This window comes from Grus americana, chromosome 2 (genome assembly GCF_028858705.1).
Source record: "Grus americana isolate bGruAme1 chromosome 2, bGruAme1.mat, whole genome shotgun sequence".
Classification (NCBI taxonomy): Eukaryota; Metazoa; Chordata; class Aves; order Gruiformes; family Gruidae; genus Grus; species Grus americana.
In genome coordinates, this window is record NC_072853.1 from 99,659,369 (window position 1) to 99,675,572 (window position 16,204).

General features: G+C 42.6%; 1 protein-coding gene across 3 annotated transcripts in view; it reads left to right on the top strand.

Annotated features, from left to right (window-relative positions):
• The window catches only part of RNF144B (ring finger protein 144B), a 93,315-nt gene that overhangs the window by 53,402 nt on the left and 23,709 nt on the right, over nt 1-16,204 (top strand). For 2 of the 3 annotated variants that reach the window (XM_054818060.1, XM_054818057.1), the window contains exon 2: nt 7,996-8,184. In XM_054818060.1, coding sequence (XP_054674035.1) covers nt 8,020-8,184 — 165 coding nt within the window. In that variant the 5' untranslated portion in view covers nt 7,996-8,019. Of the gene's footprint in view, nt 1-5,676; nt 5,778-7,995; nt 8,185-16,204 lie in introns of those variants that run through there. The other variant, XM_054818059.1, reaches the window with a different exon arrangement.

The window sequence follows — 16,204 nt, forward strand, 5'->3', positions numbered from 1 at the left end:
TATGTTTTTATCTTTAAGAGATCTGAAAGTGCTTTTCCTAGCTGCCTGTCAGCTAGTAGCAGCATTTATTTTACCTATTAGATTCCCTTTTCTTGGATTCCCCAGCTTTTTAGGAATGGAAGGGCAAAAAGCCCTCCTTTATTCCCCTTGCTTATTCTAAAGAGTATTGCAAGGAAACAGACGAAGGATTCCCACAATTGCAAAGAGTCACATCTGTTTTGGGGGGAAGAAAAAAAAAAAGTGGTTTGTTATATTCAGTTAATATCCATGGTCTTCTTGCGAAAAGCTCCCCAAGGACATGTTGATGTGTGGTTGTTAGAAGTTACTGTGAAGAACTGGTGTTCTAAAATCTCAAAGTTATTCATACCTCACAGTATGACAGTACAGTAGAGATGTTACCCAACAAGTGTACTCTCAAAGACTTGTGGAGACTGATATACATGTGCCCTAATGATGTTTAGATTTATTAGAATGATTTGAAATTATTGGGTGCATGTGAGATTCAGGAAGCTGTTCAATGTGTGTTTTAGGCATCCTAAAGCGCTGGTATAAAAATGTCTGGCAGGAAGCTGGATGATATTCACTAGTTAGTGCAGTCTATTCCTTACAATTTTCTTTTTTTTGTGCAAGAGGCTTCCCACTCACTACATTCCTTTCAAATTATTTGATATATTTATTTTTTGGTTGCTAGCATGGTATGAAAATATTCCATACAGCCAGTGCAGCAGCTCAAGGGCTCTTTTTTTTCCCAGGCATTCCAATGAAAACAAGTGAGAGAAATTGCCTTCGGTGTGTTCTCACGTACCAGACAGCACATTTACTTAGGCTGCTTGTTCTTTAAACAAGTTTTCTTAAACTAAAAATTTTACAGTGCAGAAAGCTGTCATGTAATATTATACATCTGACTTTTTTTAAGCCCTGCTCAAAGAGAACAGATATTGAAATGCTTTTCTTCTCTCTAATACTTCAGCTTGGTAGCATATTATGGTAATCCAGAAATGGGTTTTCCTTGTACATGCATGTAATCAAGTCATTGGCTTGTTTGCTGTATTAAAGCACAGATGTGATACAGTAATTCTGAATATATTTGAAGTGTACTGAAAATTAGGCCTTCTATTTGTGGATCTGGTTGCTTTTTTTGATGCCACAATTTCAGAAAATCTAAGTACTTGTTTAACTTGTTAATAATCTCATTGCAGTAAAGCAAAATATTCAGCCTTTGATACACAGGAGCACTTAAACATATGATTAAATGTCCTCCTTGAAGATGAAGGTTTTCCTGAATTGGAGCTTTAATCATATGTTTTACAGCCTTACTGAATCACTGCTTGATAAGTAATGCTGTATGGACTAGATAAGTAGCTCTGTGTAGGCAGTGCATATCAAAAGGAGGAAAAATTAATGCATTGTGGTTTAGTGGTCAGTCTATTAGACCACAGACGTACTAGTACGCTTGATTCAAACTAATTCTTTGTGCAGAGCTGTTGAGTTTAAAAAAGCTGCCTTAGAAGTGAATGTTGAATAATGCTGTCCCGAGAGAGTTGGGACAGCTAAGGACTTGTAACCAAAACTGGTAATGATGGGATTTTGTTGAAGTTGATAGAAATGTGAATTTCTGACAGCTGTCTTCACATGTCCTAATTTCATAACTCAATTTATATCTTCTGTGATCTGACCCCGTTATCTCAATACCACTCTTATATTTTTTAAATCTTTCTATAATTATTCTTTTTCTCTGAGAGCCTGATTTTTTTGCATTGGTTTTGAACACTTGTATTATTCAGGTAGTTTTCTTCTTCTATTTTATTTTTTAAGGGAGGAGCCTTAGTTACAGGAAACAACAGAAGCTTGAGCTGAACGATGTCAAAACAGGTTTTTATCTGGCATTGAAGTGATTTCGCAATGGGTGGAGTGCTTAAAAAATCTCTAGGACATGAGAAACGATTACAGTGTTTGCAAATGTTTCTTCAAGGAAGTTCAGTGAATACCTGGTACACTAAATAGGAGCTTAGCACAGGTGCTGTGACTACTTTCATTTTGATATTACAATGGGTTTTGTAAAATGGGGAAGTGCTATGTTACGTGTTAGACCTGCATGTGACCTTAAACCTAACCCCAGCCTCTTTATGATTTCACCACGTGTATGCAAACCTGGGGGCTGGTTTGTGGCAAGCCTGGGGAGTACTGGGGTAGCGGGGGCTGTCGGGGCTCACCCTGCCCCACAGGATGGGCTCAGGCACACGCCAGCCCATGAAGAAAAACACATAAAAGACCCTTTTTATTCCATTAATGTCTCCTGGAGCAACATGTCTCATGTTTATACATTTCTTGACTTCCTTTAAACTCCGAATTCAGCTAAAAGCATACAGGTCTACTAACTTCAGCAGAACTGTTTGTAAACACAAGGCTTGAAGTAGCTTCTCCAATAAGCTGTTGTTGCTATTGGATGCAGCACGTGAAAGATGAAAGGATGACTTGTGGTGCTGAACATAATCCATTCATTCTCCTCCAGCTTCAGTGCAGAAGGCTTTCATGATTTTATGTAATGTTTCTAAGTGGTGAAAGTCACATTCAGACGCATGTTTTTAGCGATGATTGCAGGCACACAGACAATGTCCCTCTAGTGTTGCAGCTCAGGAGACTGCCTGGTTTGTTTGCTCTATCGCATACACAGTAATTTCTGTTCTTTGAGCCGGGTAATCTTGGTTTGAGGCAGCTGGGCAGACTCAAGTGAGCCTTTGTATGATTGTAACAAGGATGTTACCTTAAAATGCATGCTCACAGTGAAAGGTTCAGCCATAGGTTGCATCAATTTTTAACATCTCTATGGAGCGGTGGTGGCTTGATCTTGGCTGGCTGCCAGACACCCACCCAGCTGCTTTCTCACTCCCACTTCAGGGAGTTAATAGTTTCCACTTCAGGACACTAATACCAAGATTTGCAACCGGGTACCTGTCTAGAAGCAGGCACAGCAGATAATTTGCTGTTAGGAAGTTGTTTTCAAAGCCAGACACTGAACACTGTGGTGTCAGGAGGCCCTGAAGGCAGACAAGTTCTGTACTCCTTCTTCCAGTGCTTTTGTTGTGTTTTTCATATTTCGCTCAAAATCTCCGCCGCTTTCGTGTTAGTGTTTCCGCCTGTACTTATCCTTCCCACCCCCCTGAGCCCTTTCTGCTTTGAGCCCGCTCTAATGTTTTCTTGCTTATGGATAGTGTTGAGACATTTCAGTGCTATGTGAAAGCACAAAGCTTCGTCACCTCCCAGAGACAAAGCAGAAGTGTCCGCAGGCAGATGAACGAAGCGGAAACGTTGACAGGTCTGAGCGCTCAGCAAGCTGTGGTCCTGGTGACTGTGCAGTCTACGCCCTCCTAGGGCTGACCCCATATAGCTCGCTCACATTCATGCAGACTTTCTGGTCCTGCCTTATCCCATGGCATCAACACCGTTAGTGTCAGAGCCAGGGAAGGATGTGTCTTCCCAACAGTTCTTCTTCCTTATAAGCTGGGCAGCATACAATTTGAGGAAATACGTCCTGTTTCCTGGAAATTCTGTGCAATGTAAAAGGAGTATGATCTGTGCATGTGTGTGTGCTTGTACGTGGCCGATAGAAGTACATAAAATACTTGGATCTTTACGATTCGTGAGTGTTTATGCACATTGGGGCCAGTTTGACCCTTCCTTGCCGCCGATTTACGCTGGTGCAGAATTTAGTGTAGTATGTTCCTTCAGGTTAGAGTGTCCTTGAGATGTATTTATCCTTATTCCACAAATTTCATGGAGCCTGTGTTGCTGTTCAGTGGAGGGTTTTGTGAGGAGTTAGGTGCTGTATCCCAGTTTCAGTGATACATTTCTTGCTTTATTTGGGATTCTATCCTAAATGGATCATTTGTGTTTGTGAGCATGAAAGGGAATATCTTGGTGCTTAGAAATGTATTTTATTTATATGAGGGTCCATTTTTTTCAGAGACTTTCAATTTATCTTTATTTCACATCACTTTTATTAATATAAACAAATATGGAATAGTCTTTTCCTCTTTGTCTGCAACTTATTCTTCAGTCACTCCCTCTTCCCCTGCATGACTCATACATCCAAGGTGTTTTGTTTTCACCCTAAGATGTTGGCAACTCACTTGTAATTACAGTAGGAATTTTAATCTACTGTAAAGAGAACTAATGGCTGTATAATTAACTAATGACAGTCTGTGGGACTAAGCCTAGCAAAGTGAAAGCCATAAAAATTTGGAGCAACTGAGGTGGAACTTCATGGCTTCTCTGCAGCATATGGAAAAGTCAGTTCTGGAAAAGTCAGGGTATTAAAGTGAGGGAGACGGTTTGAGAGCTTGGGAGAGGACAATGAGTCTTGAAGTGTTAGGAAAGACTAGGAGAAGGAGTAGAGGGTGAGAACAGGAGGAAGACATGTGTCTTTCTCTCCCCATCATTTTTACCATCTGATCTGATTATGGAAATGAACCTCCTCTGCAGGCCTGATTTCTCTTCAGAGCCCAGTTGCTGTTGGATGGGCTCTCCATAACCTTCTCTATAACCATTAACTCTTCCCTCTGCATGCTTCCCTTGGCAGCAACAGCAGAACTCACAATTCTGGTGAGCAGCAGCAGAGACCAGCTGGTTGGGTTGCTCAGAGAAAAGGAGCAGGCCAAGTAGGCCAGACATCCACTGTCTCTTTGACAGGCAGGTTTTCAGGTACTAACAGGATGGCTTTGCCTGTGCCAGCCTGACCTGGACGACCACTTGTTGAGAAGCTGGACCTTTAGGGAGCATGGCGGGGAGGGCTGCTGTTGGTAGCCACAGTGCCTCCTCCATGGGCTGTGCAGGCAGGCCATGCAGCTGTCTCCGATCCTGTTCACTTCATTTGCTGAACCCTGCCGGGGTTAATGAGGCTGTGGTGAGGGGAGCCAACCTGGGCTGTGTGGGGGCTGGACCCTCTGGTCTGCCGGGTTTGCTTGGTGTTGTCTGCTGGAGATTTTCACAGGGCGCTCTGCTTGTTTTAGGGAGAACCTCAGCCCCGCTGTGGCATCCCGGTGCGAGGGAAGGAGGAGCACAGGGTGGGGACAGGGAGCAAAACTGAATTTAACCTACAAACAGTCTTCAGGGACAAGGGTACCTGGGATATCATCATGAGTCCCCACAGCCGTCTCACTGGGACATCTGGTCGCTACTAGGGCAGAGCGGTGTACCAGGAGCCCACTCTTCACTGTGGCAAACTCTCTTGCTATCACACTAAGAGCCAGATTTAGTCCATCTAAAATTAGCCCCTAGCTCTAAACCTCAGTCATACACCTGAATCTTTCTACTGCTGCCTTAATAAAAGCTTGCAGGGTCATAAACCTTTTGGTTATAAAAAGAACATATCCACTCCCACATCCTGAAATAGTCCTACCTATTCTTTTTCACATCCCTTCTCTTAACATTGCTACCTTTTACCATGTAAATGAAGAAATGTCAGATCCGTGCAGCGTGGGGGTGAGTAGCTTACCTGTACAGATGCAGCTGCTGTTGAAAAGCACACCTGAGTAAATGTGTTAGAGTTCTCCTAAATACTGAGATAACGTATAGCACGTAGTTTTAAATAACAGGTAGTTCTTGATCTGCTGTAGCGTTTCCAGTGACTCACTGTTCCCCCCCCCCCCCCGCCATTGCAGTAATTACAGAAGAGTATTGTGGTTCAGAAGGAGGCTTCCTTCCCGGGCTTCTGGCCGTGCCGGAGCTCCAGCTCTGCAGCCGTATGGAGCAAATTGTGGGGAGCATCACGGTAGCAGGTGGGGACTGCGCCAAGAATAACGTGGGCACGGCATATGTTTTGAACTAGTGATAGCAAGCTATTAAAGAGAGAGTTTGCTTTGGATTTGTGGCCAGGAATTTGGTTGCCAGAATCTTGGCAATGACTCTTGTGTCTCTAAAACTGGGTGCTCACAGGAAAGACATCCCAAGGGACGCATCTGATGGCTTCTCTGTCAGGCTAGGCTAGGCAACTGCAAAGTGTAAAAATTAAAAAAGGATAAGTGTGCTTCCATCCGAATTTGTTGTGGTTTCGTGGCTTTTGAAGAGAAAGTGTCTTCCTGCATTCCTGTGGGAACGCAGGGCATGAGGCTAATGGGGCAGGCCTGGGGATGGGGCTTGGTTGTGAGGTGGGAGCTGTGGGGTGAGGTTTCATGTGCGCTGACCCCCTCAAGCTCCAGGAGCACCATTATTTCTCCCTTGGTGAGGAATTCAGCAGGTACTGCAAGCCAGCACATTGCGTACACGCTGTCTGGCTGCAGCTGGCCTGGCCACTCCAGGAGCTGCAGAACAGCAGCAGCGACGTGCTGCCAAATGTGACCTGACAGCCCTGCCATGAGGACGCTCAGGACTGTGGGGGAAGCAAGCAGAAGTGGACCAAAGGGCTCAAGTCTCCTGTTTGCTTCATGAGATGTCAGATCTGACAGGCACATGTATAGGTCTTGATTGTTTTCATGTTCATGCAGCCTCCGTTCGTGAGGCAGCTTTTTAGATTTAGTAGAGCTGCACTCTTACTTGGCGCTGGTGCAAGCAGCTGTGCGCAGCTGGCCACCAGGTCTCTGTAAGAAATGTGTGTGAAGGTCTTGCCATCAGCTAAGTGTATTCAGAAGCAGATCTGCAGAAGCTGAGCCAAGTTTCTTGGAGGCGGGAATGGGTTTTCCAGTGCCTTAAATGCTGCACTGAACCCCACTGTCTATGTTGAGGTGAATAAAATCGGCAAATTTGCTTTCCATTGTTTTAGCTTAAGCATAAGGACGTTGTCTTTAATTTCTCTTTCAGTGTTACTGTGTAAGAATGAGGGTCCTGAAATTTTTTAGGGTTTTGGTGCAGTGTTTTCAAATGCTTAGGTCAAAAAACATTACATGTGAGCAAGATATTTCCATTTATTGCTTCCAAAGGATAGAAATTTCTTTGTGACATAATGTGTGATGAAGCATGGCTATTCTGAGCATGTCCCTGTCAAAGTGCTACTGCACTTAGTTCATGGTTCACCAACCTCAGTTAGATGCCTAAGAGCCCGATGAAATAGATAGAAGAACTGGATGCCAGTGAGTGGGATGGACAAAAGCTACAGACGTGAGCAGGCAGCTCTCTGGCATAGTCAAGGGAATGCGGAAAAGAGGGCTGCACATGGAATACTCTTACTTGCTTGGATTTAAGCTCTAGGCCCATATGAAGTAGGACATGCAATCTGAAACCCTTTCCTGGGTTTAGATGCCTTTGCCCCCCCTCTTGTGATGAACTGCTAGCTCGCTATCTTAGTGACAACTCACAAAGATGATGGAGTTCATGGTACCCACCACTTAACATTACAGGTTAGGTGTTTGAAGTGCTTGCCTAGGAAGTGGGAATCTGTGCTTGCTGTCACCTTGCGCTGCCCAGGAGAGCTCCTGAGCCACCAGCTGGAATGGAAAGTGGGAGTGGAGACACCCATTGAAATGGTGTGGGTACAAAGAAGACTGAAGGATTCATAGGGCTGGGAGGGGTATGACTCTGAAACTCATTCAAGAGGGCACAGTGATATATGTATGTACATATGAACACAATTTACTCTTTTAATTAAGAACTCATTGTCCCAAGTCAGATCCCTGCTCCTAGGACTTTGGTGAGGGCTCTGACCACTATACAGTTGCATGTAACATTGGTAATGGCTGATCTGTGTGAGTTTGGGGGTGTGTGTGTGTTATTTTTTATTTTTTTTAATGTGATGATAAGTGCCCTTGACTGAGGTGCTTTGTGCCAGCAAGGAGAATGTCCTCTGAGAACCCAGCCCAGTTCAGGCCTTCTGGGGAAGGTGGGCTCTCAGGCACCTTCTTTGTAAATTTTCAGTGGCCTGAAGTGTGAGACTGGCACCAAGATGCCAAAGTAGTACATTTGGGTGTGCAGGTGCTTTTATGGATGTGAGCTGTAAATTCTCAGGTCAATCAGAAGTGCCTACATGGCTTTTGGGATGTTTCAGCTGTTGATTTCTCTTTTCAGGCTGAGTGGACCATTAATGAGTGAATGAGTTCTGCTGGGAAGGCTTGTCCTTACACCATGACAGCTGACGAGTCAGAAGCTGGAGAGCTAGCTCTGGAGCCCCTGCTCACTTGCAAGCTATGTCTCTGTGAATATTCCCTGGATAAGATGACCACTCTTCAGGAATGCAGCTGCATCTTTTGTACATCGGTAAGACCTAGCAGCACCTTTACGTTACAGGAGCAGGGTAATGGGAGATAGGCACAACTGTGAGGTGGGGTTGCTTGTCCCATATGAGAAGCATGTGTTATCCATGCTGATAGAAGATGCTTTCCTAAAGAGCATTTGGTGTTAGTCTGTCTTGCCTTATTTAAAAGACTTCTCTGTCATTCTGCTTGTGATAATTTGTAACTCTAACAGACGAATACTAATAAATCCTAGTAGAAAATGGGAAAAAAGGTGCATTTTAAGACTCAGAGAACATACACAGTCTATATGCAGTCTCAGTATTTATTTTTTCTGAAGTAAAATCTTGAAACATCATAGGATAACTGTGAGATTTTGTTTCCCCTTTATCATATTCTGAGTACTCACAGACCCCTTGAGTCTTGTATGTAATTTTTAAGGGCAATCAAAAAATCTAAACAAAAATGAACCTTGGCCTATTGAACTTTTGCATCTGCAGTCTGTGCTGCAAAGATGTCCAGGTCATGCATTGCCTCTAGCTGTCAGTGAGGACTTTCTGTCCTGCAAATTCAGATCAAATAAAGCTGGCGGAAGTGATAAAGGCAGGGGTTGACTGAGCTGATAAAAGCCCTACAGATATTAGTACTCTTCTGGTCTCTTTGTCAGCATGGAAAAATGGACCCAGTTTCTCTGGTGACAGTGACTTTGATGTACCTGACTAATGGATTTTGGAAACAGGTCAGAAGTCACTGGAGGGATGTTGGGGTTTTTAAACTCCAGAATAAATGTACTTGCTTTTATTTTTTAACAACAAATTGTGGATAAGCATCAAGCAAGTACCTTTAAATTTTGCCCTTGATTGTTTGAACTCATGGAAGAAATCTGATATTTGTAAAGCTAGCTTGAGTGACAGTATCTTCACTTTGAATTCAGGATAGCTTAAATGGGGTAAGAATCTAGCTGTGCGATTCAAGAAACTACGATAAGATCAATTATTATGGATTTTCAACCTCAACTTCATGAAGTTTGTTTTCCATACCAACTTCCACAAAACATTTCTGTATTTTAGTTTGTAACAAAAGTTTTAAGACAACATACCTAACAGGTAGGTATGAAGATATTGCTTGAAATAAAAAAATTGGAGAAGTTGATACCTTTACTCTTCTCCAAGAATTTAGTGTCTCGGATTTAGTATTATTAATGGCACATTAACCGCAGTGTTAGCTGGGCAGAGTAACCCTTTCGCCCCTGGGGAAGGGAGGATTGCTGAGGACTGTTCCAGGCAGAGCTGGGCTCTCCACTCCTCCAGGGCACTGGCTGAAGGTCAGTGATGGCTGGGGATGTTGCTGTCCCCACCTGTCCCCTGTTAGTGCCACTCCATACATGCACCTCTTACCTGGCCGGCAGCAGGAAAAGCATCTGCTCTGAGCTTCGCTCTCCAGTGCCATGAGAACGAAGTGAAAAGTACAGTCAGTTGTTTGGCATCTGTGCAAACTTCGCTGACTTTGTCTGAACCAAGAGCCAGCCATAAGTGAGTGCCGAATGCAGCTGGGAGAAGCCTTTAGACATGCTCCATTTATTTCAGTGGGCGTAATGTGTCTTGATTGTGGATATGCTCCATGTCTACCCTTCGTCTGGCCATTGTTGCCTGTGTCTGAACATCCTCTTGATGGACGTGTCTGGGCTGATGCAACAGACACACATAGATCTTGCATCCTAGAACAAATGGTACTCTGGAAGCTTTTAACCTGCCTATATGGCTTTCTGTCTTGAATCCAGAGCAGTTTCTGGGAGGCCGTATAAGTTGCACCTTTGGGCAGCCTCCAAAGAGCAGTGTCAGAAGCATCTTGTCACAGTGTGGTGCCTCGGTGCTGGGGCTTACGTGGAGGATTGCTTGGGGCACAGCCTGCAGTAGCTGCACTGGTATGCAATGCCCTAAATTTCCTCCCACCCATGCCAGGGCTTCTAGACACTTCACACTGCCCTTAAGACAGATATCGGGGTAAGAATGTCAATTGTGAGCTGTAGGATTGAGCCCATATCAGTTTTTCAGCTAGCAATGCTTTCAGCTTGTATAGCTTGTTGTTATTTTCTATCACTAAGGTTAATTATATAGATCCAAGAGTAGTATTAAATTTGAAATAGAAAAGGGCTTGACGTGGACATAATAGGATCTGCTCTATTAAGGTAAAGCCATTAGTTTTGTTAATTTTTTGTTTTATGACACGTGTGGTCTTTTTTCCTAACTGTAATGATGACTCTGCATCTATGATTTTTTTTCATTACAGCACCTTTGGCTGTGTAAATGATTGGAAATTGTTACTATTTAGGCATCTGCAGGGGTAAGCTTATATCTCCTTTTCACTTGTAGGCTGTAAAACCAAGCAATTTAAATGTTAGAATTGTGTACAGCTATTTTTTCAGCTTAGAAATTCTTGTAATAAACATCATACCTTCTGAAAGCTGTATTCCAGCCAAAGTAAGTAAACTGTGTTTAAGAAGGTGTATGTTTGCATTTTGGTGGAATGTTGTAAGACAGGAGTTTTTCAAATACCTATAAACATTTTTACTCTTTCTGCTCAGAGAAGAAAAAGCAGATGGCTTGCAGAACACACTTGCCATCTTATTTGGTAGCCCAGTCAGGTCTGAAGAGGCATCAGCCTTGTATTTCTAAACATTCATTGCACTTGGCGTAAGATTCCACTGAAAAGTGAGATAAAGTATGCATTTACACATCCTAAGGATTTGGAAATGGCTATAGCGTACCTGATGGCTTGGTTTCATCGTGTTTGGACTATATTAGTTCTGAATGAAAGACTGATCTCTGAAGAGGGTTGGGCAGAGATGTGAGGTATATTTTATTTGCAAAAGTTTTAGAGGACTGCACTTTATATTATTCAGGTCATTTCCTATACCTATAAAATCTTTGTAGAATGCCATGCTGTGGTGCACACTTTTACATATATATTTTCAGCAATACAGGTATTGCTTAAGCTGCACGGTTTTATGCTACTTGCCCCATTCCCTAAAGGGAAGAGGATCTTATCTGTTACCGATACTGCTTATCTTGGTCTTTGTCTTGCCAGTCATCCTTCTTGTATATTTGGTGGGATGTCCTTCCTATCTGCAGTCCCTTGTGCTTACCTTGTTGCCTTGCAACTTTTTCTTCCTTGGATGCACCCACGTGCCAACTACACAGGTTTTTGTTCCTGTGGTGGTCACATCACTCGCATATGTACGTAAAATAATTATACACTGTGTGTGGCTCCAGCATCACAGTGTTACAAAATGCAGTATTTTAGTGCACTTATATCTGGGTCCAAAGCAAACTAATATTAATTACATCCCGATTGATCCACTTACAAAATTGTATTTTGAATATTACATTTATTTCTAGTCAATTTTCCTCCATGTTTGTATCTTTTGCTCTTCTTCCTCCCCCAGATAGCTCCAGCAGTGCCTCACTCAGCAAGACTTGGGAGTGGGGTAGTGTCAGAAATGGACAGGCTGACCTCCCTGCTTTGCCTTTGGAGGGGGCACTGGGTGTTGCCCAGGGTCTGGCACTCATTAGACTGGCTGGAAAGTATACATCTTGGAGAGTCCTGCCTTTTCAAAACCTGGCTGAAACTGGGAGAGATGATGAGTGGTGTGATCGCATGCACCTCACTTCCTCTTGCTAGAAATGCCCTGGTAGCCAGCACAGCATAAATTACCCTTCAGAAGCAGTAGTGAGGAGTGCAGGACTAGCAGTAATACTGGAAATACTAAGGGCCTTATGGAACACTTGCTACGAGTCTGTAGCCTGTAAGCAGTCATGGCGGTGAGGTTTTACCAGGTGTGGTAAGATTGCCCTGGTGGTAGTGATGACAGAAGGGAACCAGTGCAGTGCTCTTATGGAAAATGTGGGTTTGAGTGTCAGTAAAAAAACCTGGTGTCAGCTTCTTCCTGCACACCAATTTGGTTTGGTTTTGTCTTTCATCTTTTCCCCCCTCCTCCTAAGCATTTCAGAGTCCTCACGAGAGCCAGGTGAGCAATAAATGGCATCACTGCTATTTACATCAAGCAGCAGTTTATATCCATCTTGTGTGTTATTTACTGGAAAAGGGCTTGAGATGCCTGAGACAACATGTAAAAAAACTCAGAAAACAGAAGAAACTTTCATGTATTTGCTTCTGTGTTGTCAGCACATGTTCTGCAGAACTAGCATGATTCACTCTTCTTTTTTTCCAAGCAAATTCTTTGTTGGGTCTTGTACTTCTGACAAGTGTGTGAGGTAGCTGAGTTACAAAACATGCCAAACAAATAATTATGATGATCCACCTGTTTGTTATTTTGGTGCACATGATGCAGTCTAAATGAGATTAAACTTCATGCAACCTTTAAAGGAGAAGTCAGTGCGCAATGTTGAATAGAAGCACAGGTAGGTTCTGTGCTGTCTTGGCTATTCTACAAGTAGAAAGTGGTCTGAAGGCATTTGGGAGAATAAGATTTTCTGCTATAGCTATGTGTGACAGCAAGGCCAGGGCTAGACATGGGTGAAAAAGGCTCTTTTGCTGCTACTGACAGCCTGGTGCCCCAGGCATCTGCCTATCTGGCAAGTCAGGGCCTTGGGAGGCTGCAGCCTCTGAGAGAGGGGCTTGCATGCTGCTGCCAGCTACTTTTGCTAGAGGGGAAGGGGAAACCCTTCAAGAAATAGGAGTTTCTCTGTTGTGCTTCACCAACAGGACACTCTAAGGCTCCTCTGCTTTCCTTAATTTTTTTTAAGAGCAGCTGTACATTGCCCTGCCTCCTTCAAGTGGCTAAATGTTGACATTATGTCCTTAGTGCTGTGAAGCCTCAGAACGCTTGTGCAGGGGAGCGCTGGAGAACTGGAGGCAAACTGATGTGAAGGATCGGCATCGTCAGCAAAAACCATGGGCAGAAAAGCCTGAGAGCAGAGGAGACAGAGTAGATCAAAGACCAAGGAGGAGGCAGATGACAAAGAACGTGGGATGCCTGCTAAATGGAGCAAATGTACACAAATACTCCAGTGAAAGACTACTGGAGTTAGTAAAACTTATGAGTAAGGGAAAATTCAGATTCGCCTTCATCTAGCTGTCACTGGGTTTTAGTATCTGTTCTGTTTCTTTGTGCTAATTTTCAAGAAGGAGTTTGGTCCCCTCTTCCTCCTCCACTTTCCTCCACCCTAGGAGACACCTGCATGTGTTCACAGCTACACCAGAACACTACCTTCTCTTCCTAAATAGACCTTGTGCTGCAATGCCCCACTTAATTTATATAAAGCTCACCTCAGGTTGTTTTCTGCTTCCACCCACAGGTAGCAAGCTGTCAAGTTTTGACATTTTTGATTCTTTTTTCCCAGCTTGACATTTGAAACATTTCAGAATAGCTTTGTTTTAAAGTTATAAAAAAGAAAATTCCCACACCTGCTAATGTTGGCACTGAACACATAGCACTTTTATCGTAATTTAGATGGTTTAAGAACTTCTTGCATGCATTTCTGTGCAGAGTCACACCAAAGGCAGAGTTAGTAGGGGTACCAAAAGAGCACAAATGTACCCATTGCCTTTTGATGGATGCTACTATTCAGGAAGAGGGACTACATATCTCTGAAGTCAGTAGAGGTAGCAGCATCTGGATGGCGGCCAAGGGAAGACACAGGAAGTTCATCTCAATATGAGGAAAAACTTCTTTACTCTGAGGGTGACAGAGCACTGGAACAGGTTGTCAAGAGAGCTTGTGCAGTCTCCTTCTCTGGAGATATTCAAAACCTGCCTGGACGCAACCCTGTGCAACCTGCTCTGGGTGATGCTGCTTTAGCAGAGGGGTTGGACTAGATGATCTCTAGAGGTCCCTTCCAACCCTCACCATTCTGTGATTCTGTGAAGAGAGAACTGTTTAATGACAGCACCACATTGGTGAAGTTGATGTTATCTCCATTTTACAAATGAAGAAAGAGATTTTAAGTTGTCAATGCATCAGAGTGCCACAGTAACTGACCCAGCCTGTGACGTAAGCCTCATGATCATGTCTGTTTTGCAGCTGTTGGTAAGGCCAGGTTTGGCCTGACACAGATCTGTTATGGTATTCACAGCTGGTTTGGTTTTGGGAAAGGTGAGTTTCTCTGGTCCTGTGTTCTGATCCTTTTCTGTTTGGTGGTAGCACTTCAGGGCAACGATTACCAGGAACCTATCCTGACTTTTATGAAAGGCTGCCAGGATGTGGTGGGCCATGTGTAAATTCATTTTAGACTGAGTATCTGAGCAGAATCTAGCACCACTGCTGATAGATCTTTTGAGGCAAAGCTGATGACAATATATTTCTCAGATATACTTGAAATATCCCCTAAAAATAGGTTGTGGAGCAGCAGGAGGCCATTATATGCTGGTCCATTGTCATGTTTGCTTGGTGTTTTCACTTGGTCATGACAAAATAAAATGCTTGTCAGTGATGTTATTCTTCCCTTTCTACTGAGCCATGAGATGACTGTATGTAATTTGAGGCTAAAGGGACTTTTTTTTCACTTTCTTTCAAGCATCTTTCTCAATAAGGCTGTTATGTGGCTGATCTTCAATCCATTTGAAAGCAACTTCATTTATCACTGCATCTGGTCCTTAGCAGTAAAATACAGATTGGGCAATACTAATGCATGTTTCATGGGACTTTTGTTTTTCACTTTAGGCCATGCCTATCATAAGTTTATCTCTAACAAACTATTAAATGGCTATTTCTGTGGTGTGCTTTTAAAAAACTTTCTTTAATTGGAAATGCCTCACATTTTTTCCCAAGTGAAGTGCAGATGCCCTCAAGCTAATTGCCAGTAAACTTGATTCATCTAGTTTTAAGACCTGTTGAGAAATACTTGAGAGATTCCAGGAGTTCAGTTACCACACATTGAAAGTGACTGGCTCATTTTAGAGATTGAACATGTAGAAGTACAGATGTCATGACAATGATGAACTTCTTACTAAATGTTATGTAGATCTGTCATAAACACTATGAGTACTGTTTTGGGGAGTTATATTTATTTCAGTACACAATTGATTAAATGCTGAGTGGATCAAGTGGTTAAAGTTAGAGTTCTGACATGAACTGTCTCACCAAAGTCAATAATACTACATATTCCATTTAAAACTACATGACTACTACATTTTCTTGTGTATGCACTGAAGAACAGGTAACATTTATAAATTATGAGAAAGAAATGAAAGTTATGTCTTATTGAATAAAAGTACATAAACACTGTCCAGAACTGAAACAAAACCTAAATGCCTATCTGTTGATCTGTTCTGAATCATAAAGCACTCTGGAATGTCAACTGAAAAGTTATGTTTTCTTTCCATATATAGTCTTTTTTTTTCTACCCCCCCCCCCAATTTTCAGTTTGTAAAAAGGCTAAGGCTAAAAAAAATGCAAACCCAAGCCAATACAGTTTTGAGGACAAATCCGGAAGAAAGGTTTAACATTTTAAATCAGTCTTGTGGATTTTAAGATGGAAACCTGAGGTTTTGTTAATTTCTCTGAAATTGAAACTGTCTTCAAGTTACACGGAAGGACCTCGTTTTGGCAAGATGCCTTCAATAATTTGTTGCATTTTCATATTTAATGTACATCATGCCCTAGTACTGGTTAAGAAACACTGTAGATCTGTTTTTTTCCTTTTCTGCAATTTAATTAAAGACAAATACCCTTACTTGTCCTGTATGATCTGCTGCACAGTGGCTAGCAGCAACATCTGTAGCATTTGACAGGAAAACAAGCCAGTGCTTTCTGTTTCCTTCTTCTTCCTAGCCATCCCTCCATGTTTCTTAATAAAACAACCTGTTTAATTTTGTCACAGATGAGGCTGCATTTAGGGAGCTGAAAAACTGCATGCAGATGGGAGACAAGCAAGGTAATGGAACATGTCAAGGTACTTGAAAAAACAAAATGTAGGAATGGTTGAGATCCATCTTTTGTCTCTGGTACAGAGATTATCTGAAAATGGCTTTGAATAGAAACATAAGATTTCACAGTGAGAGGAATATAGTGTCTTTGTCACATC